This window comes from Panthera leo, chromosome D3 (genome assembly GCF_018350215.1).
Source record: "Panthera leo isolate Ple1 chromosome D3, P.leo_Ple1_pat1.1, whole genome shotgun sequence".
Lineage (NCBI taxonomy): Eukaryota > Metazoa > Chordata > Mammalia > Carnivora > Felidae > Panthera > Panthera leo.
The window spans coordinates 14,087,525-14,108,619 of record NC_056690.1 but is presented as its reverse complement, the minus strand read 5'-3'; the positions used below and the strand labels follow the sequence as shown (position 1 = coordinate 14,108,619).

General features: G+C 50.6%; 1 protein-coding gene across 5 annotated transcripts in view; it reads left to right on the top strand.

Moving 5' to 3' along the window:
* KSR2 (kinase suppressor of ras 2) overlaps positions 1–21,095 on the top strand; it is a 434,193-nt gene that overhangs the window by 351,537 nt on the left and 61,561 nt on the right. For all 5 annotated transcript variants that reach the window (XM_042909856.1, XM_042909854.1, XM_042909855.1 and 2 more), the window contains exons 10-14: positions 292–457; positions 8,289–8,330; positions 8,993–9,065; positions 12,820–12,868; positions 14,789–15,156. In XM_042909856.1, coding sequence (XP_042765790.1) covers positions 292–457; positions 8,289–8,330; positions 8,993–9,065; positions 12,820–12,868; positions 14,789–15,156 — 698 coding nt within the window. The remainder of the gene's footprint in view (positions 1–291; positions 458–8,288; positions 8,331–8,992; positions 9,066–12,819; positions 12,869–14,788; positions 15,157–21,095) is intronic.

The window sequence follows — 21,095 nt, the reverse complement described above, 5'->3', positions numbered from 1 at the left end:
AGGGAGCTTGGCTGTCGCCTCCGTGGCTTTCATTATGTGGTAACCTTTCAGTCCGGAGTCCAAACAGCGGACAGGAAATTGATGCCAGAAACTGTTCCTTCCACAGCTGGATGCAACCCAGCTTGCAGGTGGGGATGATGAAGCAGGTGGGACTTTGGAAGGTTCTGGTGGCTGAGGAAAGGGGGGGGACTAAGGATGCCGGGGTGGGGTTCCTTCCTGCTTGCTCACTCTCACTCACGTGTCTCTGCATCTGTGCTTGCCCCTGTCCCCTGCCCTGTTTTCTTTCCACAGGACCACATCCCTGTCCCTTACCAGCCGGACTCGAGCAGCAACCCCTCATCCACGACGTCCTCCACGCCCTCCTCGCCAGCACCCCCCCTCCCTCCCAGTGCCACGCCACCTTCTCCCCTGCATCCTTCCCCACAGTGCACAAGGCAGAAGAACTTCAACCTGCCAGGTACCTTTGCACTTGGGGAATCGCGGGGACCGCGGGAGGGGGAGGTTGGGTTTGAACCAGAGCCGTGTCCAGCCGGCCCACGCTTAAAGGCGATGGGTTGAAGAGATGCGGGTGAGTCTTACTATGTTCAGGTCAGTCACCACATATTACTTTATCTGATCTCAGAGGATGAGATGGATGAGAGGATCCAGAAGGTTCTCCCAGCTCATAAATTCCAGAGTACCTAGCTGTGGATCTGAGACTGTGCACCGGGATATGAGACGCTGGAGAAGCCACTCATGAGATGTTCTGGCTTCTTGGCCTCCTTTGTCATTCAACCTAAGAAAGAGATCTTTCTCTGCTCAGGTGGGCCAGACCTAAGAGTCTTCCTGCCTCTTCTGAGGTCCTGCCCAGCCCACTTCCTCTTCTAGGGCCCTAAGGATTTTCTAGCTCAGCCATATTTGCAGCACCATAGCTGATGTCAGGAAGGAGGCCGGTGGGATGAGGTCTGACTTGGCCATGGAACCAGAGTCTAGAACGGCGTTGTTCCCTCTGGTACTCTCTAGCCCCCTGTGGCCGTTTAAATTGAAATGAATTAAAATTAAATATAGTTAAAATTTTAATTCCTCAGCCACGGTAGCCACATTTTAATTACCCATTAGCCACTGGTGGCTGGTGGCTGCCATATTGGACAGTGCAAGCACAGAACATTTTTATCATCGCTGAAAGTTCCACTGGACAGTGCTGATCTAGGGACTGATTTCCACCTAAGCCTGCAGGTTTCGTGCAGAGGGAAAAATCCCAGGTCCTGCGGTCATGGGTCACACTTCCAAGCCTCACCAGCCATGACGGAATGACCAGTAGGCAGATGAAGGCCCAAACCCACACCTGGCCAAACCCAGATACAACTACCCGTTTAAGGACAAGCTGTCACCTACCCGCACTGTTTTGATCTGGGCTAAGTTCATAGGAGGAGGGCACATTTTGAAGTCTTGCAAGATTGGGATTTTTTGGTTGCGTTCAAGCCTGAGGAAGTCTTGTATCTGTCTGGTATGAGGACCACTCACTCACTGGGCAGCCAGCAAGGACCATAATGTGAGTCACCAGCTGGAAGCATTCCAGCGAGTGCCTCCCAGAGTCAATTAGGCAAAACCGCCTGCTGTGTCCACGGACTGGGTGCTCCCCCTGCCACCTGCAGGATGGTCCATTTCTGCTTCACTGGAAGGGGGCAAATGCAAGAAGGGCGCTTTGACACTCCATGACCGTCCCTCCGCCCCAAACCTGGGGGAAGCGGGTCTGGGCGCTTTCTTACCCCTGCTCCATCCCATTCCCAGACACTGACTTCAGGGAATTTCCCCGGAAACTGCTGCACTGCTTCCTTATGGGCCAGGGGCTGGGAGGGGACCTCTGAGGGGAGACCTGTATGTCAGAGTGCCACAGCTCTTTCTATCCCTAGAAGACTCTGCTGGCGAGAGACCTGGCTAACCAAGGGTGATCACTGTTTCCCTTAGCTCCCTCACTCTTTGGGGCAGGGTCCCCGAGGACGGGTCCTTGCCCGTTTGCTGCTAGCCTGCCAGCGATCCGCACCTACTCCAGAGCATCTCATGACAGTGACGTCATTTGGGGTGTGGGCTGAGGGGTCCTCTGAGGGCAGGCACTTTAGAACAGCAGTTAGGAGCATGAGCTCTGGAGCTGGGCTGCTTGGGTTGAAATCCCAGCTCTACTGCTCAATCTCGGCGTCGTGCTGGAGCAAACCAGTTACCTCTCTGTGCCTCTGTTTCCTCATCTGTAAAATGGGGATAATGATAAAAGCATCTACTCCATAGAATCGTGGAAGGACCAAACCTCATCATACATGTACCGAGTTGAACAGAGCGAGTGTCTCGCTGAAGGTCTTGACACATGCCAGCTGGTTCCATTATTACATAAACATAAGAATAACAAATTGCCATGGCTACCATTTCTGGTGTTTCTCATCATCACTGCTAATTAATAGGGGCGTAATCCGAATTGTGGAAATCAAGATGAAATCCTCACATACCCTGGCATTCAGAGCAGGGATCGAATTAATCCTTTTTGAGGAGGTAATTTCACATTGTCTATCAAAGTTTTATAGGTACATTCCGTGGACCAGTGATATGACTTCTAAGACTTTATATACAGATATGCTTGCATAGGGTACAGGGATCTGTACGTAAGGATTTCATTGAGATAGTGAAAACTTTGGACTCAACCCAAGTGGGGAATGGTTAAATACAAATCAAGAGAGGAATGGTTGAATACACTGTAATATATCTACATAACCAAATATTCAGCCACCCTTAAAAAGGATGGGGTGGTTCTTTGTGGATATCCTGACATGCAAGGTATACACAATGTCTTGTAAGTGGGAAAACAAGTGATTTGCAAAGCAGTCGGTATAATAAAATCCTATTTATTCTAAAATAATTATATATAGTTGTATGTTTATATGCATGTGTATATATACTTGTCTATTTGTATATGCACAAAAAAGCCTGCAAGAACTTCCTGGCAGCTGTTTCTAAGAAGAAAAATTTTATTTTATGCATTGCTACAGTGTATAGAGTATCAAGGAACGCACCCATTTCATAATTGAACAATAATCACAAAATGCAATATTGAAGTGGAAAACAAAACGGGACCTTCCAGAAGAGCAGCCAGACCTTCTCCCTTGACTTAGGAGGTTTTAGCAAAATTCCCTCACAATGACAAGTGCCTGTCTTGTTCACACAAGGTCCTAGCCACCCGTCACGCCCTTGACTACAAGCCTCTGTTGATGGGAAAGGCAGCTGTGGTTATGGTTCCCTGCCAAATGTTGAGTTTTTGAAGACTATTCTGGCTAATACCTAGGCATCATAATGTTCTCAGCATTGACTGATACCTAGAACATTCTTTTCCAGAAGGGTCTATGGGGTTAACAGGCATCTGGCTCACGTGTTGACCTCAGGACATACGGAAGAAGGGTTTTTAGTTGGAAAATGAAGCGCGTCAGGCACAGGCTTGGTAGGATTTATGATTGACCTCCTTGTTCTCAGCCACTTGTTTCTGAATCCTGGGGCCATGTTTGACATGGCAGGTGGCTTATGGGTGTGCTTCCTCCCTTTCAGCACCCCCTACCTCCCTTCACTCTGCCCTGATTCCGTCTCTATGCTCCACAGTGCTCCTTCCCTACCATGATTTTGTTCATTTATTAACTTATTTAGTGTCCGTGTCCTCTGTGACAATCAGAATTATCAGCTTCGTGAGACTGGGAAACATGTCTGCTTCATTCACGCTTCTACACCTGAAGGCCAACACATTGCCTACAGCTTAAGGCACTAATTAAATGGGGTTTTTTCGAATGAATGAATGAATGAATGAATGAATGAGTGAATGACTTGAAATTCATGCACTGCCCAAGGCTGCAGATTTTTCTCTTCAAGTCATTTTCTGGCCCTCAGACTGCATCCATCATAAGACATGTTTATTGAACATCTACTATGTACCCGTGGTATACAAGGCACTAGGTATAGAGCCGTATGCCCACCAGACATGCCCTGTTTGAGTTTCCAATGGCTGCTGTAACAAATCGTCACAAGATTAGTGGCTTAAAACAGCCCAGAAGTATCTTTTGGGATGAGCACTGGGTGTTGTATGGAAAACAGTTTGACAATAAATTTCATATATTAAAAAAAAAACCAGCCCAGAAGTACTATCTTACAGTGATGGAGGTCCCAAGTCCAAAATCCGTTTCACTGGTGTCCACAGGGCTGGTTGCTCCTGAGGTGCCAGGGAGGAATCCACTTCCTTGCCTTTCCCCAGCCTCCAGCGGCTGCCTGCGTTCCTTTGCACACGGCTCCACCCCACTCCCACCTCTGTTTCCGTGATCGCATCTCTGACTCTCTAACCCTGACCCGTCTGCCTCCCTCTTGGAAGGACCCTTGTCATGGAAGCGGATGTAGTCACAGTCTCCAGGGATTAGGTTGTGGACGTCTTGGGCAGAGCGGCCTCACTCGGCCTGCCACAGCCCCTGTTCTCGTGGAGTCTATAGCTTCGCGGGAGAGACGGGTTAACCACACAGACGCACACCTGAAATGAGTTGCACCAAGTGCCATGAAGGGAAAGAACGGCGGTACAGCAGCCATACAGCGAGTTCAAGAGGAGAGCAGGTTGAGGTTGAAGGGTCCGAGGCGTCTGAGTTCTGAAGACGGGGGAGAGTTGGCTGGGCAGAGGGAGGGGAGCATGTGCAAAGGCCCTGCCCCAGGAAAGAGCTGCAAAAATGTCCCCGTGGCCCGAATGCCGTGAATGAGGGAAAAGTGGCACCAGGTAGGACTCAGAGGTACAGGGATGAGGCTTGGCCGGGCCTTGCAGGGCCACGGCAGGAATTCAGATTTTCTTTAAAGGGTGTAGGCAGAAGGTGACTTACCCTCCATCCTTCCTTCTAGAAGACGATCCAGGCTGCTTTGGGGGGGAGGCCTTAGGGAAGGAAGGAGGGAAGGAGGGTTTCGGGGTAGAAGTGAAGTGCCTTCAAAGTGGCCTGCGTATCTCTCTGGCCTCCAGCCACCTGAGGACTCCCAGTTCCCAAGACCTCTTCAATGCCAGGGAGTCAGGAGCCGCTCGGATTCATCATCAGGAACGAGCTGTTCTCTGGCACACGGAGGGGTTGAGGAGGGAGGGGGCTGGCTCTGTGCGTGGAGACCTTCGCCAGTGTCCCTTTGCCTGACCCCTGTCCCTTGTCAGAGCGGTTTTTGCTGTCCCTCGCCCAGCTGCCGCTCCATAAAAGAATGTCACTGCCGGCTATCCTTTGCTGCAGACACCGAATCCCCCGTCCCCGCTGGGGAGGGAAGAGATCAGCTAAGCTTCTTGAGAACCCTGGGTGGTTTTCTCTTTTTTAATTTTAGCCTCTTGTTGACTGCATGCAATGAAAAAACAAAAAACAAAACCTAAGTTATCTAACAGAAGAAAGAAAGGTCCTTGAAGTCCTGGAGGTTGGTTTTGTTTTAAAACTTTGCTCTGTGACCTTGGCCGAGTTGCTTCTCACCCTGGGCACCTCATTTTCCAGAATCAGGAAATGCGTCCGTTTGGATTCCAACTATCTGGGATATTTGGGGATTGCTGTGCTAGGAGAGAGTTGATTAATTCAATAAACACGAGTTGTGCACCCACTGGTACCAGGCCCCTCTCTGTCCTGGGGAGTTCATAAATCAGTTCCAGCCTCGGGGGCAGCTAATGACTTCGCTCTTTGAAACCGATTTTCTCTTAATTATAAATCATTCTTGTCTGTTTATTAAGAGAGCTTAGAAAGATATGGGCCTGTTCGCTGCAGCGAATGCTTATTCAGCACCGCTATGCACTCTTATCTCATGGAATGATGATCTCAGCCCTGCGAGGGAAAGACTGTGATTATCCCGTGGAAACGGAGACTCGGAGAGAGTTGCCCAAAGCTTTTACAAACAGCCAAAGGAAGAGTGAGGATTCAGCCCTGCAGGATCAGCCTCCTACTCCTGCTGTCCAGCTCATCTTTGCTTTAAACCGGAAGTCAACAAACTTTTTCTATCACGGGCCGGATGGTAATATTTTAGATTTTGTGGGCCATATAGTCTCTGTTGTTGCACATATTCAGCTCTGACGTCCTAGCATGTCGGCAGCCAGAGACAGCATGCAAATGAATGAATGTGACTGTGTTCCAGTAAAACTTTATGGACAAAAGCAGGTGATGGTCCAGATTTGGCCCCTGGGCCATGGCTTGTCAACCCCTGGGCCCAGCCTCTGAACCACTGCAGTAATGCTTGGTGAGTCGGCGTGCAGTTGTAGGTTGTCCCTGCAGGTAATAAAATTGCTTCTGGAAGCACGCTCACCAGTTTGGACTGCTATCTGACCCCGTTCCTGCTCAGTGTGGCCTCTCCACTGCCCACGATACCCTTGTCCCCCACCCCTGCTCCAGGCCCTCCACCCCACAGGAGTAAGGGGTAAACATTAGAAACCTCGGGGATGTCCGGAACTGGCACTGGGAGTAAAATGAATTGTGGGTGAATCAGCAGTGAAGTTGAGGAAATTTCTTTTTTCCCTAAATACAGAAATTAACCCATGCTTGTGGTAGGCAGAATAATGGTACCCCCAAACTCACCACGCTCTAACCCCAGAATCTGTGGATCTGTGACTTTATAGGTGACTTGACTTTGCAGGGATGATTAAGTTAAGGATCCTGCGGTGGGAAGATTACCCTGGATTATCCAGATGGATCCTAAATGTAACCACAAGGGTCCTTATAAGAGGGAGACAAGAAGGTCGGAGACGGTAGGAGGTGATGTCAGGACAAGGGGAGCAGAGACTAGAGTCGTGGGCTCAGAGCCAAGAAGTGCATGCAGGCTCTAACATCTGGAAGAGGCAAGGCATGGATTCTCCTCTGGAGCTTCTGGAAAGAACCAGCCCCGGCGACACCTTGCTTTTAGCCCCTTATGACTTATTCCAGCACCTCCGACCTCCAGAACTATAAGATAAATGTGTTATTTTAAGCCACCAAGTGTGTCATAATTTGTTACAGCAGCAACAGGAAAACTAATACAATGCTCAATGTAGAAAATTTGAAAAACACAGGAAATGCATAGTTTCCCAATTTTGTTGAGATGTAATTGACATATAACATCGTATATGCTTAAGGCGCACAAGGTAATGATTTGGTACATATGTGTGCTGGGAAACGATCACCACAGTCCAAGTTTCTATCCATCACCACACACAGTTACAGATTTTCCTCCTTGTGATGAGAACTTTTAAGATCTACTCTCAGCAACTTTCAAAGATACAGAACAGTAATTGTGAACTGTAGTCACTATGATGTGCATTACCTCTCCAGGACTTAATTTGTCTTCTGATTGGAAGTCTGTACCTTTTGGCCAGCTTCAGCCTGTTCCCTAACCCATCTGGTTGTTTCTATGAATTTTTTTTTTTCAAATTCCGCATGTTACGTGATCTCATACAGTATCTTTCTCTGTCTGACTTAATTCACTTAGCACAGTGCCCTCGAGGTCCATCCATGTTGCAGTGGCAGGATTTCCTTCTTTTTTTTAAGACTGAATAGCATTCCATTGTATGTACATGTGTACATATATTGTGTGTGTGTGTGTGTGTGTGTGTGTGTGTGTACGTGTGCCATTTGCTTTATCCGTTCACCCATCAGTGGACCCTTGAGTTGCTTCCGTGTCTTGGCTCTTGTAAATAATGCTGCAGTGAACACGGGGGTGCAGATTATCGTTCCAGGATAGTGATTTCGTTTCCTTCGGATATATTCCCAGAAGCTGGATCACGTGGTAGTGCTATTTTTTTTTTTTTTGCGGCACCCCTATGCTGTTTTCCCCAGTGGCTGTGCCAGTTTGCATTCCTACCCACAGCACCCCACTCTTTCCCCTTTCTCCTTCCCCTCACCACACTTCTCTTTTCTCTTTTTGATAGTAGACATCTTAACAGGTGTGAGATGATATCTCATTGTGTCCTAAAGGATTTTTTGAAAGCGTCTGTAATCAAAGAGGGGAAAAAACGACTATTTTAGATTATGGTTTCACAGACTTTTCTCTGTGTGTATGTGTCCCTGTGCAGTTAACAAAAAATGGGATTGTGCTCTGGGTGACTCTCTGTTCTCCGGGAGCTGCCCGTGGGAGGGTTGGCTTGGATGTCCAGAGCTCTGCTTCCTTTATACATGCTCTCAGCCCCTTGTCATTGAGAAGGTCTGCAGAAATCTGGAACCCCTCGAGGGTGGGCAGGGAACCCACGTGGTGGCTGTGGGAACCCAATCTGTTACTTGCAGGGACAGCTCGGGGCGGTGCTCACGTTGGTATTTTCGTTCTTTTGCCAGCGTCCCACTACTACAAGTACAAACAGCAGTTCATCTTCCCAGGTGAGTCCGTGCACGCTCAGGCCCTTCTGAACGAGCCTGCTGAGGTGCGTGGGTTGCTGGAATGGACGAAGGCGAAGGTTGTTGGGATGGGCAAGCTCAAAGAGGATGGCGGTGGGACCACTAGACCCCAGGATAATGGTGGGACGTAGAGGTGGAAAAGGAAAGACTGGGAGGCCCCAAGGGCACAGTGGTACCAAGGAGATCCCAAGGCTCAAGGGCAAGGCCTGAGGAGGTGGTCTGCAATAGAAGGACAGGCCAGGGTAAGGAGGGGTCCAGAGCCCACGTGGCAGGGGAGAGGTGGTCAGAGGTGAGTTGGGCACTGGGAGACGTGAAACCAAGCGGCCTCACCATCCCAAGGAGAACTCAGGAGTTGGGGGGTGATTCGGAGGTGACCAGTGGATGCTTCGGGTCAGAGGCTTGGGGTTCTGGCAGCCCCCTAGTCAAGAGTGGGGCATTTGGTTCAGGATGTCATCTTAGAACACTGGTGCTTCTGAGCAGGAAAAGCACAGGTGATTGAGAAAGGGACAGAGGGGACTGGCCAGCCCCAGGGGCACCGTGATCTGGTGACAAGTTACTAGCTGCCCCATCTCCCAGCAATTAGGTCTTTGGGGGGAGACTGTGGACTCCATGTTGGGTTTCTGACTCTCATGTCTGCCTCTCAGATGTAGTGCCAGTGCCAGAGACGCCGACCCGGGCGCCCCAGGTCATCCTGCATCCGGTGACCTCGAATCCAATGTAAGTGGAACAGAGACCTCCTTCTCCTGTCCTGGGTCTTCAGTCTGCTCAGGGTCACTGTCTTCTGTCTTCCTGGTCCTGGAATTGATGGGGCGGGATACTGAGGGAGAGAGAGACATGGGGAATGACTCAAGGAGAGGGAGAGGATGACAGCCTCCCTCAGCCTAGGCCCAACAAGTCGTCTGTGCTTTGTGTCCTGACCCTGCTTGTCAAGTGTGATTTCCAGGGGCTGGGCCGTTTCCTCGGGGTCCCCAGATTTTTCTATGATCAGAAAGCTAACTTTCGGTAATAGCTAGAACTTAATGAAAGAACGGTCATCCTACGTCATTGTCCCTCCCTTTAAAAAGAATAATTTAGGCTGATACCAGGGATCAGCAGACTACAGTCTATGGGACAAATCCTGTTTGCCCCTTGTTTTTATAAATAAGGTTTTATTGGGTGGCTCAGTCGGTTGAGTGTCTGTCTTCGGCTCAGGTCATGATCTCATGGTGAATTTGAGCCCCGCGTCGGGCTCTGGGCTGACAGCTCGGAGCCTGGAGCCGCTTCAGATTCTGTGTCTCCCTCTCTGTCTCTGCCCCTCCCTCACTCACACTCTGTCTCTCTCTCTCTCTCTCAGAAATAAATAAAGATTAGGAAAAATTATAAATAAAATTTTATTGCAACACAACCATGCCCATTTGTTTATGACATACTGTCTCTGGTGGCTCTCAGACTACAACAGCAGAGTTGAATCGTTCCCAACAGAGACCATACGGCCTGCAAAGTCTAAAAGATTTACTTTCTGGCCCTTTACAGACCAAGTTTTCTGGCCCCTGGTTTATACCATTATAAAAATAATACAAACTAATTTTGGGAAATGTGGACTGTTCTGTAAAAAAAAAAGGGGGGAAACTAATCACTCATAATCATATCACCCTTAGAATTTTGATGTGTGCTCTGTCTCTCGTGTTTTTATATACTTGTGACTCATGATATATGCCCTTTCCAGCCTGCTTTGTTATCCCTTAAAAAAGCTATAGCATTGCATTTTTCATATGATCTCAGACTCTTCATAGACCTTGGTCTCCATGGCTGTAAAATACTATTATCGATGTACAACAATGGCCTTAACCATTTCCCTCTTGCCAGATCTCCTATCTTCCCATAGTTCACTGTTGTAAACAACACTGCAGTGAATGTCTCTGTACGTGGCACCTTTGGCGTCCTTGGGACACACACTCTCTTTCTAGGTGGGGTATGGTTTGTGCAGCCGCAGTGAAACCACCTTCCTTGACTTAACTTCTTCGGCCGGTGGCCCAAGCGTAGGGCATGCTGGAGACCTAATTTCCATCCGACCGGTTTCCCAACTCACACTTTTGCCCATTTGGTTGTTCCTCCGGCTCCCCGCTAACTGCTGCACCCTTCCTGCCCCATGTTACGGACTTTGTTAAAGACCCAGGTGGTACATCCGTGAAATCAAGGGGGCAGCAGTTTGCCAGGGAGATGGTGCTGACTTCCAGCTCCCGGTCGTTCCTCTTCTGCACATAAGCCAATTCCACAATGTGTGCAAGACGAACTCCGGGTTATTAACTGGCAGTCAGGGAGCGCCCGCGAAATACGGCGTCGGTAGCTGCTTGCGATCTGCTTAGAAGTGCATGGAGTGACGGCCACTAACACTTCACAGGAAGAAGTAATTTAATCGCCCAGTGACTGTAATCACGCCTTGATGCAGGCAGAGGAAGGCTGCCTGGTTTGTGTTTGGGTGAGGAGGGACTCCAGCTGCCTTGTTCCACCCGGATCTCCCCAAAATGCCGAGTTCCCGGCAGATGTTCCCGGGGCCGGCCGGGCCGTAAATGATTGGTTGATAGGAAAGCAGAGGGCACTTTGTGACCCACCCTTCTCTCCCCCTTTCGTTCTTGCAGCCTCTCAGACTCCCTCTGGCCAAGAGCCCCTCCCGGAAGTGGGTTGGCTCTGTCTGCAGGGTCAGCAGCCTCTTGGGGTCTCAGGGTTAGGAGAGCGGTGGCCCCTCAAGTGAGGGGGTGGGTAGGGGCCCCTGCTAAGCTTCCAGAGGTGCTCATTGTGATTCCTTCCTGCCGCCGGTTCTGTGCCTTCAGCAGCCCAGTTACAGTCTCCGCACTGCACTCCGTAAACATGTACACCTCCTCTACTCCGAAAACACACCCCCAGAAACACCTCTAACACACACTGTCCCCCACGTCCCCGTCACATGCCACGTGCTCCAACACTCCCCTCACACCCCAGTACGTACCCAGCTGTCAACACACGGTGAGCCCCCCACATCCCCCACGGGGTACACCCAACTCACGTGTGCCCAGAACAACCCCTGCACAGAGCACATCCCATAAGACCCACGCAGTACCCAATCTATACTTAGTACTCACACACGCAAACACACTGATCCCTCCCCAGCCCTGCACTCAGCCTGCGCCCACGCTCAGAACAGCTGCAGCTCACGAGCTCAAGACTGCATCACACTCGCGCACGGACCCAAGCGTACGCGTGCACGTGCTCCCACCTGTGTCTTCCAGTCCTTCCAGACACGGTTTTGTTCGTTCTCACTCCACCCATCCCGGTTCACCGTGATTGGCAACATCCAGCCAACTCAAACACTGCGAGTTTTCAAAAACACATCCCATAATCTCTCCGGGGAATTTCCATCATGCTCCATCTATTCAGTTCATGCCTGACTTTTGGCCCGTGTCACTTTCAGCCTTCCTGTACGATATCTCCGTACTTGCTTTCGTCCCTTCAGTAGTAACATAATAGTCCCCAAAGTCAGGAGCCACGCAGGTTTCGACTCTGTATCCCTCGGAGGGCCTCGCCCCATTCCTGACACATGCAGGTTTCCCCCACTATCCGAAAGTAGAGCATTCCTACAAAACCTTTCATAAGCCAACATGGTGTCATGCGAAGACGCGATTATCATTCATTTATAATGCAAAAATTGGCGGGTGTCCCCAGACCTGAGAACTTTCTCTCTTAGGCTTCTCTGATACCTTAGGACGCATCTTGCTAACGGATGCACAAAATAAATCGAGATAAAGCACAGATGCTCATAGATACTGCTCAAAGGTGTGGAGGCTTGAGGCTGAGATGCTGAGGGTAGGGCCCCAGGGAAGGAGCTTGGAGGCATCACTCACACTGCTCAGGGTGCCCGCTGCCTCCGTAATGGCCGGCAGTAAAGCAAAAGCTGAAGGCAACTTTCGCTTGTCACCCCTTTCCACAAAAGCAAAAGTCCTCTTGGAATTTCTTTTGGTCAGCAAAACAGACACCAGTGTAGATCTTTCATAAAAGCAAAGCGGCATGGTGCTGACTTTCAAAAAACAGGGGGGCGGGGGGGGGGGGCGGGGGATACCTGTAATCCCGAACGCTAAGGTTCTTCCAGAAGATTCGGAACCCAAGTGAACGTTAGAGGTCTCGTTCATTCTTTCCTAGCACACACCCAGAGTTCTGAGGATTCTTCCACCCGTGGCATTAGGCCAGTTTATAAGGAAGCTGCTAGATTAGTGGAAACCAAAGCAAGAAAGAAAAATGAGCCCTGAGCAGCCCAGAAAGCCTGTTGAAAACAGTGTCCTTGTCCTCGCTTCTTCATGGTGAGGTTATGGATTAGTTTCGACGCAAGTGTTGAAGTGGATTTTGAGATGAAGGCTTGATGGCCAGGGCTTCTCGTTCAAGGACTCTTGATACGTGGCTAGACAATACACAGACCTACCTTTTCACGCGAGGGTCACATCTATTTTTCTTTTCGTTAAAGCTTGGAAGGAAATCCATTACTTCAAATTGAACTGGAGCCAACCTCAGAGGTGAGATTTGGAGAGAGTGGCGCACCTGTTTCCCGGGGGTTGCCCAGCGCTTGGCAGAGCCGGTGGATGTCTTTAATGACGCGGAGGGCTTGGGGCGGCGGGCGGTGGGGTGGCCCTGTTTTTGATGGACGTTCTAACAAGCGGGGGCCCCTCCCGGCACCAAGCCTAGTGGGCCGTTATACGGCGCGCATCACGGAAAAGCTAGCTGTGCAGACGTTGGCAAGAGATTTAGATTCTTAGCGGAAAAATCGGCCTAGGGCCAGGTGAGTACCAAGGGGGATGTGCCCCACTGCCTTCCAAAGAACACGTGGGAGGAGGCAGAGTCCTGGGGACACCGAGCCTGGCAGGCTTTTGAGAATGGTCTGGGGCTTCTTCTCATCCGCCAGAACTTCTGGAGGAATAAACGAAGTGTCCTGGGTAAGAACCATGGAGTCCTCAGCTCTGTGGGTGTGCCCCGAACTGAAAGGAATAGAGCCAGGGTTTCCAGAGAAAACCAGGTCCTTTCGGCAGGTATTGTGGTCCTTGAAAAATTATCCCTGGGGAAGCCAGTGTTTCCTGTGTTGTTTCTCCTGAGTGGGCCGTGAGGGGCAAGTTTGCTCAGGTTTGGGCTCGGGAAGACCAGCGGCCAGCCAAAGGGCCACTGCCTCAGGCTGCTTAATCAGCCCCCAAGCCTCTGGGAATCCCCACTGGCTGGGGTGCCTGCTGCTCCCTCACTGGAGCTAAAGAGGCCGTGGGGCAGGACACTCCCAGCCCCCATGCTGGGAAGGTGGGTCCCTGGCCCTTGAGCGGCTAATGATCGGGGTGGTCATGCCTAAGTGTCCGGGGGCCCTGTGGGTGTGCTGGATAAAAATGCGAATTTCTGGCCCTGGCCTGCTGCTTTCTGATTGAGCAGCTCTGGGTGGGGCCCAGGAATCTGCATTTTCCCAGGAAGCCCAGTCGCTGTTGCATACAGGTGGTCAGGTCTGTGCAAGGAACTTAACAGCCTTTCGTGTCATTGGAAACCTCACACCATCCCCAGGGGCAGATTTTATCAGCTCTGCTTTATGACGGGAAAAAGGAAGTCTCAGAGAAGTCCCGTGGCTTGCCCAAAGTCACACAGAGGCCAGATTTCCGCTCATTTCTTCTGATTGTTAAGCCCATCCTATCAGCCAGCCTCTCTGCCCTCGCGGCTGCATAGGAAGCCCAGGTGTCTGGCCCGTGCAGAGTAGCTGTGACCTCTCCCTTTTTCTGACTCATCCATTCCAAATTCCCTGGGGGAAAAAGGCACTCTACATTGAGGATCGTCACATGCTCTGTGCAGACAGCTGAGGCACACGCAGTTGTGCCTGTTGCCTTTATCACACACGCGTAAGGAGACAAGCCACAACATCACGGTAGAATAGGAGGGCGTTGGATATTGGGAGTTGAGACACCTGAGGTTTAACCCTAGCTCTGCCTGGCTGTGTGATAGAGAGCTGGGCATCTCCCAGGGTGACCAGTCAACTCTGTTTGCTGGGACTGAAGGGCTTCCCGAGGGGACTTTGAGTAATCTCTACACCCAGTGTGGGGCTCCAGCTTACAACCTTGAGATCAAGAATCACATGCTATACTGACTGAGCCTGTCAGGTGCCCCCACCAAGGGGACTTTCAGTGCCCAGACCAGGAAAGTCCCAGCAAACCGGAATGGGTGGCCCCCTAGCATCTCTCTTCCATGAACCTCAGTTTCCTCCTTAGCACAGGAGCGTGGGATTACCACGATCTCCCTTTCAGCCCCTTCATTGTATACGATTCTAGACGAGAGTGGCCTGCTCTAAGAGGTCTGTGTGCACACCAGCCGAAAATGCACATGGAGACGTGTCCCACTGGGACCCAGTGGGACCTCGTGGGAAGGCGGGGCAGTGTCAGGAGCCGCTCTGACCGCTCTCCCCTTTCCGCCCACAGAATGAAGAGGGCCACGACGAGGCCGAGGAGTCGGAGGACGATTTTGAGGAGATGAACCTGTCCCTGCTCTCAGCCCGGAGCTTCCCACGCAAGGCCAGCCAGACCAGCATCTTCCTGCAGGAGTGGGACATCCCTTTTGAGCAGCTGGAGATTGGCGAGCTCATTGGAAAGGGCCGCTTCGGGCAGGTGTATCACGGCCGCTGGCATGGCGAGGTGGCCATCCGGCTGATCGACATCGAGAGGGATAATGAGGAACAGCTCAAGGCCTTCAAGCGGGAGGTGATGGCCTACAGGCAGACGCGGCATGAGAACGTGGTGCTCTTCATGGGTGCCTGCATGAGCCCACCCCACCTGGCCATCATCACCAGGTCAGTCCTGCCAGGGATCCCCACCCGTGGGTCCGTCCCCAGAGCTGTGCTTCTGGCAGAGTTGAGAAGTGGGGGTTTCCGGTTGACTCGTCGTTCCGGTGAATGGAGCGTCTCCAGCTCTACCGATTCATAATTGTGTGGTTCTAAGACTTGAGAGTCCAGGAAGTGCTTTTGATGGTAAGACTCTTTGGCAGAGCGGGGCCACGGGGAGAGCACTGAACGGAAGTTAGGAAAGTTGGTTCTAGATGCCCCCCTGTGCCCCGAGTATTTGTGAAACGATATCGCTGAGACTCACTGTCTCCACGTGTAAATTGAACGGATTGGGCTAAATCGGAAGTCGGCAGACTTTTTCTGTAAAGGGCCCAGTAGAGAATAGTTGCGGCTTTATGGGCCAGACCGTTTCTGTAGCAACTGCTCCACTCTGCCACTGTGGTGGGAAAGGAGCCCCAGACAAGATGTAAGTGGATGTGCGTGGCCGGGTGCCAATAAAACTTTACTTATAAAAGCTAGCAACGTGCTGGTTTTGGCCCTCGGTCCCTGCTGTGCCGATTCTGGACTAAGATTCTGACAGCTGTTACTCTGGCTTTCGTTAAAGCAGCAGATGACATGTGGAGAGCTTTACCATTGCTATCTTAAATATCCAGGGTCCGCGGTCGATACCTGCACAGAAGGGGTAATTAACAGAGAACTGACATTAAGGAAACGTCAAATGATAGCAACTTTCCTGCACTTGCTGTCTAACCTCACCCAGTGACATGCATTGGAAAAAAAAAAAATAGCTTTGCTTTCAGTTGAACAGCTGTGAAACTATCCTTTGGTGTGTGTTTCACCTCTGGCTGCTGTTCTCCCGTTGCATCAGGACTGGCCACAGCAGTGCTGTTCTTGGTATGGCCTGTGATGCCAGGAGTCACTTAGGAGCTGTCTGCTTCCCATTCTCAGCTCAAGCGATAAGATCTCAAACACGCAAGCCTCTCCTCTCGGCAGGTGCGTAGCAGGAGCTGTGAGCTCAGGGAAGAGCTGGTGTGTTTCGGGTCTGTTCCCTTGTGATACAGAGCATCCTTGAGTCCATTTACAAGATCTCAGTGGTCAGAAGAAAATGGGTTATTGTCTGTCATCATTGATTATGCAGATGATGGATTGACTGGAACCCATATGTCAGATGGTAAATGTTTTCAAAGGATTGGATTTCAGGAGATGGCTCTTCAGTCCTCCTTAGACCAGGGTAAAAATGGTCGTCCTCCACTCTAAAAAGGACAGAAGAGGCTCTCAAATAACCAGCTCAGATCAGATTTAGGGGCTGAGCTGTTCCCATGAGGTGAGTGTATCAGTAAGCTTTTGCTGAGTAACAAATTACCCCCAACACTCAGAGTTTTCCTCTCTTCTATGGACAGTTCTGTGCTGAGCCAGGCCCAGTAGCTGGGCTCTTGGATATGTCTGTGGTCAGCAGGCAGGTCAGACAGGGGGCTGGTCCTTCTTGCATGGCCTCATGCACACGTCTGCACGTTGGCAGGTTATCAGCCGGCATGCCCCGATTCTCTTCCTGATGGTCTCTTTTCCCCCAACAGCTTAGCTTGGGCTCATTCCCATCGTGGTCTCAGGGTTCCAAGTGAAGGAAGAGGTCAGGCCCTGATGGGCAAGGGCCTTTCCCTCCTCTGTCTGTGTTGCATTGGCCGACGTACATTGGCCAAACCAAGTTGCGTGGTCAACCTAGATTCCCAGCACGAAGAAACAGACTCTGCCTCTGCATGGGAGGATTTGCAATGTCACGTTACAGGGACATAGATGCAGGGAGGGGGACAGTTTGTGGCCACTTCTAAAACCTGCCACCACTCCTTTCCTCATCTGTGATCTAGAATGTGTCATTCTTGTGCAGAGCCCTTTACTTGGGGTGCCTGCCGCTGGCCTTCTGCCCCACTGCTCCCACCAGTCCATCACCCCAAATTTCTCTCTGGTCAGCTCCTCACCTTCTGGCTTGTTAACTCCTCTTTTGTACATCCCCAAGCTAAAAATTTGAAATCCACGATCTCCTCTCCTTACCTGGCTCTTCTGAGAACCTCTCACCTCCCGCCCTCTGACTTGCTTGGTGTTATTGGTGGATCCCAGTTCCCCGAGCCTCCCTCACCCCTTTCCCAAGGGCTGGCTAATTGGAAATGGACAGATTCAGTTAGCAACCATCCTTGAAGAACGAGTGGTCATTATGAAAATGTGTCACTCATCCCGTAAGCCAGCTGCGTTTCTGGCCCTTTTCTATTATGTACAAACTCTGTGCACTCCCCTCCCCCCCTCCCCGAGCGCCATAACTGCCTGCAGATTTCGCAAATAGCGCAGCCTTTTCCTGGCACCGTGATAAAGACTCTGCAGCTTTGGGACATGTAATTGGTCTCTGAAGTGTTTTGGTATTTTGCGTGAAGAAGCCAGATGAGCCCCCAAGTGGCATTTATACCATATTATTGTGTCATTACATATTTATCTTAGGGAGGGGCCCTGTGCATCCCTCTCTCCCATTTAGTACCGTCCACTTGTTGACCATCAGGTCTCTTCTCTGAACGTTCAGTTTGAAACCTGGTATTCGAGTAATTGGATTAATCACCTGCATCCGCATAATTGGCTGGCAGAGGTTGATGGTTGGACAATAGCCAACCAACTGGAACAATTTTTGGACCCTGGATTTATTTTACAGAGAACATAAGACCAGATAATTACCTGGCATATTCCGGCTAAATTCACAATGGCGTGTTCTAGCCAATTACTTAGTAATTATCATCGAAGTTAACAAGTATTTCTAAGATTAGCTTCCTTGTAATGCGATGTGTATGGCTCTTGGGGAATGAGTAATAACCAACTAGTTACCCAATTGCTATACCCACAAATACAATTAGCCGCAGGATTGCTAAATCGTTTCACGATTGGGTCATTATGAGATTATTGCTAAAGCTATTGGCAGAATGCGCCATCGCTCATTTTAAAAACTCCAAATGGAATTTGAAAGCCGACAGAGTTGAATGAAAACACCTCCCATCGTTCTGCCTTGCTGCGGCGTTCCCCGGGCCTCAGTGTCCCCATCTGCTGATGAGGAGGTAGACATCGACGCTTGTGGCAGGGTCCCTCTGACTCTGACAAAATGCTTTGGTTCTCGGGGGATGGGCTGGTTTGAGAAGCAGCCTGGAACAGCTCTGGAGCAGGGCTTCTGGAAGTATGGTCCACCGGGGTCCCCTGCGTCAGAGCCAGCAAAGGGAAGAAGGTCTTTCAAATGCAGATGCCTGGGTGCTATACTTGTATTAGTTTCCCAGGGACATTGTGATTAGCACATACTTGGTGGCTTAAAATGACACACGTTTAGGGATGCCTGGGTGGCTCAGTGGGTTAAGCATCCTACTCTTGATTTCGGCTCAGGTCATGATCTCAGTTTGTGAGTTTGAGCCCCACGTTGGACTCTGTGCTGAGCCTGGCATCTGCTTGGGGTTTTCTCTCTCCCTCTGTCTCTGCTCCTCTCTCTTTCTTTCTCTCTCTCTCAAAATCAAATAGACATTTTTAAAACAACACACACTTATTGTTCTGCAGTTCTGAGATGGGAAATCCAGAGTGGGTCTCTAAAGTGAAGGGCTGTTCTCCTTTCTGGAGGCTCTGGAGTAGAACGTTTCCTTGTCTTTTCCAGCTTCTAGAAACATTCTTTGCATTCTTTGGCTTGTGGCCCCTTCCTCCATCTTCAAAGGCAGCATCGTAGCCTCTTGCTTCCATGGTCACATAGCCTTCTTCATGGTCACAGGTCTCACTCTTACAAGGACACTCGTGATTGCATTTAGGACACAGCCACCCAGAAACACCTCTCATTTCAAGACTCTCAACTTAAAATTTTGTTAATGTTTATTTATTTTTGAGAAAGAGACAGTGTGTGAGCTGGGGAAGGGACAGAGAGAGAGGGAGACACAGAATCCGAAGCAGGCTCCAGGCTCCCAGCTGTCAGCACAGAGCCCGACGCGGGGCTCAAATCCACGGACCGCGAGATCACAACCTGACCCGAAGTCGGACGCTTAACCAACAGAGCCACTCAGGCACCCCTCAAGACCCTCAATTAAAATCACATCTACAAAGTGCCTTCTGCAATACTGAGGTCACAGTTTCCAGGGATTAGAACCTGGATATCTTCAGGCTCCAGTTTTCAGTCTGTCACATCACCTTGGACCTAGTGAATCAAGTCTGTTTGTAGGTTAAGACTTTCTAACCAAGCCCCCCAGCCCATTCTAATCTAATATTTGGGAACCACACCCTAGGGAGTATTACCAGGGAGTACCTACTGTGTACCCAGCATAGTGCAGAGGGAAATGGAAACAGGGAAGTTTTTGGAAAAAAAAAAACAAAAACACAAAAACAAAAATAGACCAGACAAAATTACGAAATAATCAGGATCTCGGTGGGAAGAAATTTATTTATCCAGTGGTGACAGGAACATGGACCAGCCTACCTCAGTTGGGTGCCGTGGAGACAAAACCAAAGCAAAACGCTACAGTTGACGTCGCCAGGAGGGCCTCATTAGGGGGAGCCTGATCCCACTGAACCATCGGGGCCATGTTACAGATGTGGAAACTGAGGCCAAGAGAGGAAAGTGGGGCCAGGGCAAGAGCACAGGTCTCTGTGAATGCACTTCACCGTCTGACAGCTTGCAAACCCCATCGTCCCCCAAAGCTTGTCCATTCATTCATTCAGTCATTCATTCATTCACCAGATACTTAGTAAACACATTACGTAGCAGACACTTCTCTGGATGCTAGGGGATGATGGTGAGCAAGACAGATGTGGCCCTTGTTCTCAGAGTCCTGTCATTCTAGTGGGGGAGACAGACTACTGCTAAGTAGTAATGAGATCGTTTGAGTAGGATCATTTGAGTGTGTTGAAGGAAATAAGCCAGAGCTGTGCCGCAGAGGGACCGGGGGACTGGAGTTATCTTAGGGGTGCATTGTGTGTGGGAGGATCCAGGCAGCCTCTCTGAAGAAGTGACATTTGGGCAGGGACCGGAGTGTGAGGAGCCAGCTGTGCAGACAGGGCAGGGCACACCCAGTGGAGGGAACAGCACATGCAAAGGCCCGGGGGTAGAATGAGCAGGATGTGCTTCAGACTGGAAAGAAGACTGTGGTGGCAGAACATGGTAGAGAAGGACGAGAGGGTAGCAGGTGAGGAAGGAGGCTGGCGGGAGCCAGCCTGGGGCCAGGAGGGGTGCTCACGCCTGGTTGAGGCGGGCACTTTTTAAAATAATACCAATGCCTGCAACAGTCCCTCAGCCTCAGCTCTGTGACATTTTTAGGGGTCTGGCCTGTGCGCTGTAGAATGGTTAGCAGGATCCCTGCCCCCTGCCCATGAGATACAATGGTACCAAGTCCCTAGTTGTGAGAACCCGAAATGTCTTCAGATATTGCCAGGTGTCCCCTGGGGCAAAGTCACCCCCCAGCTGACAACCAGTGCCTGAGAGTCTCTGATTTAATTAGTCTGTATAGGCCTGGGGTTTCTGTACAAAACCTCCCCACATGACTCTTTCTGGCGGCTGGGAGACCCCGCCCTGAGACCCTCTCCTGTAATGAATGGCCTGGAACACTGGCGAGAGGTCTGGATTTTATGCTCAGGGAACCAGGCGGGTGGTGGGCCGGGGAAGGGGGAGGGGCGGGCAGGAACTGGTGTCTTCAAGGACAAATAAAACCTGAGAAACTCCCAAAATAGAGGGCGGGGGCCCAAGGGGAGTATTTTGACAGCCGCCGAGGCAACAAAGCTCAAGGAAATGTCAATGTATCGCCCCGGCTTCCCGCTACGGTCAGAGCAGATGACTTCACCAGGCGCCAGCGTTCTTTCCCCGCAGCCCAGCCCGCTGCCCGAGGCCAGACCAGACTGGGAAGCGCTGGGTTGTGAGAAGCTCCGCGTGCATGGTTGCTGTCTTGAAGGTATGCACCAGC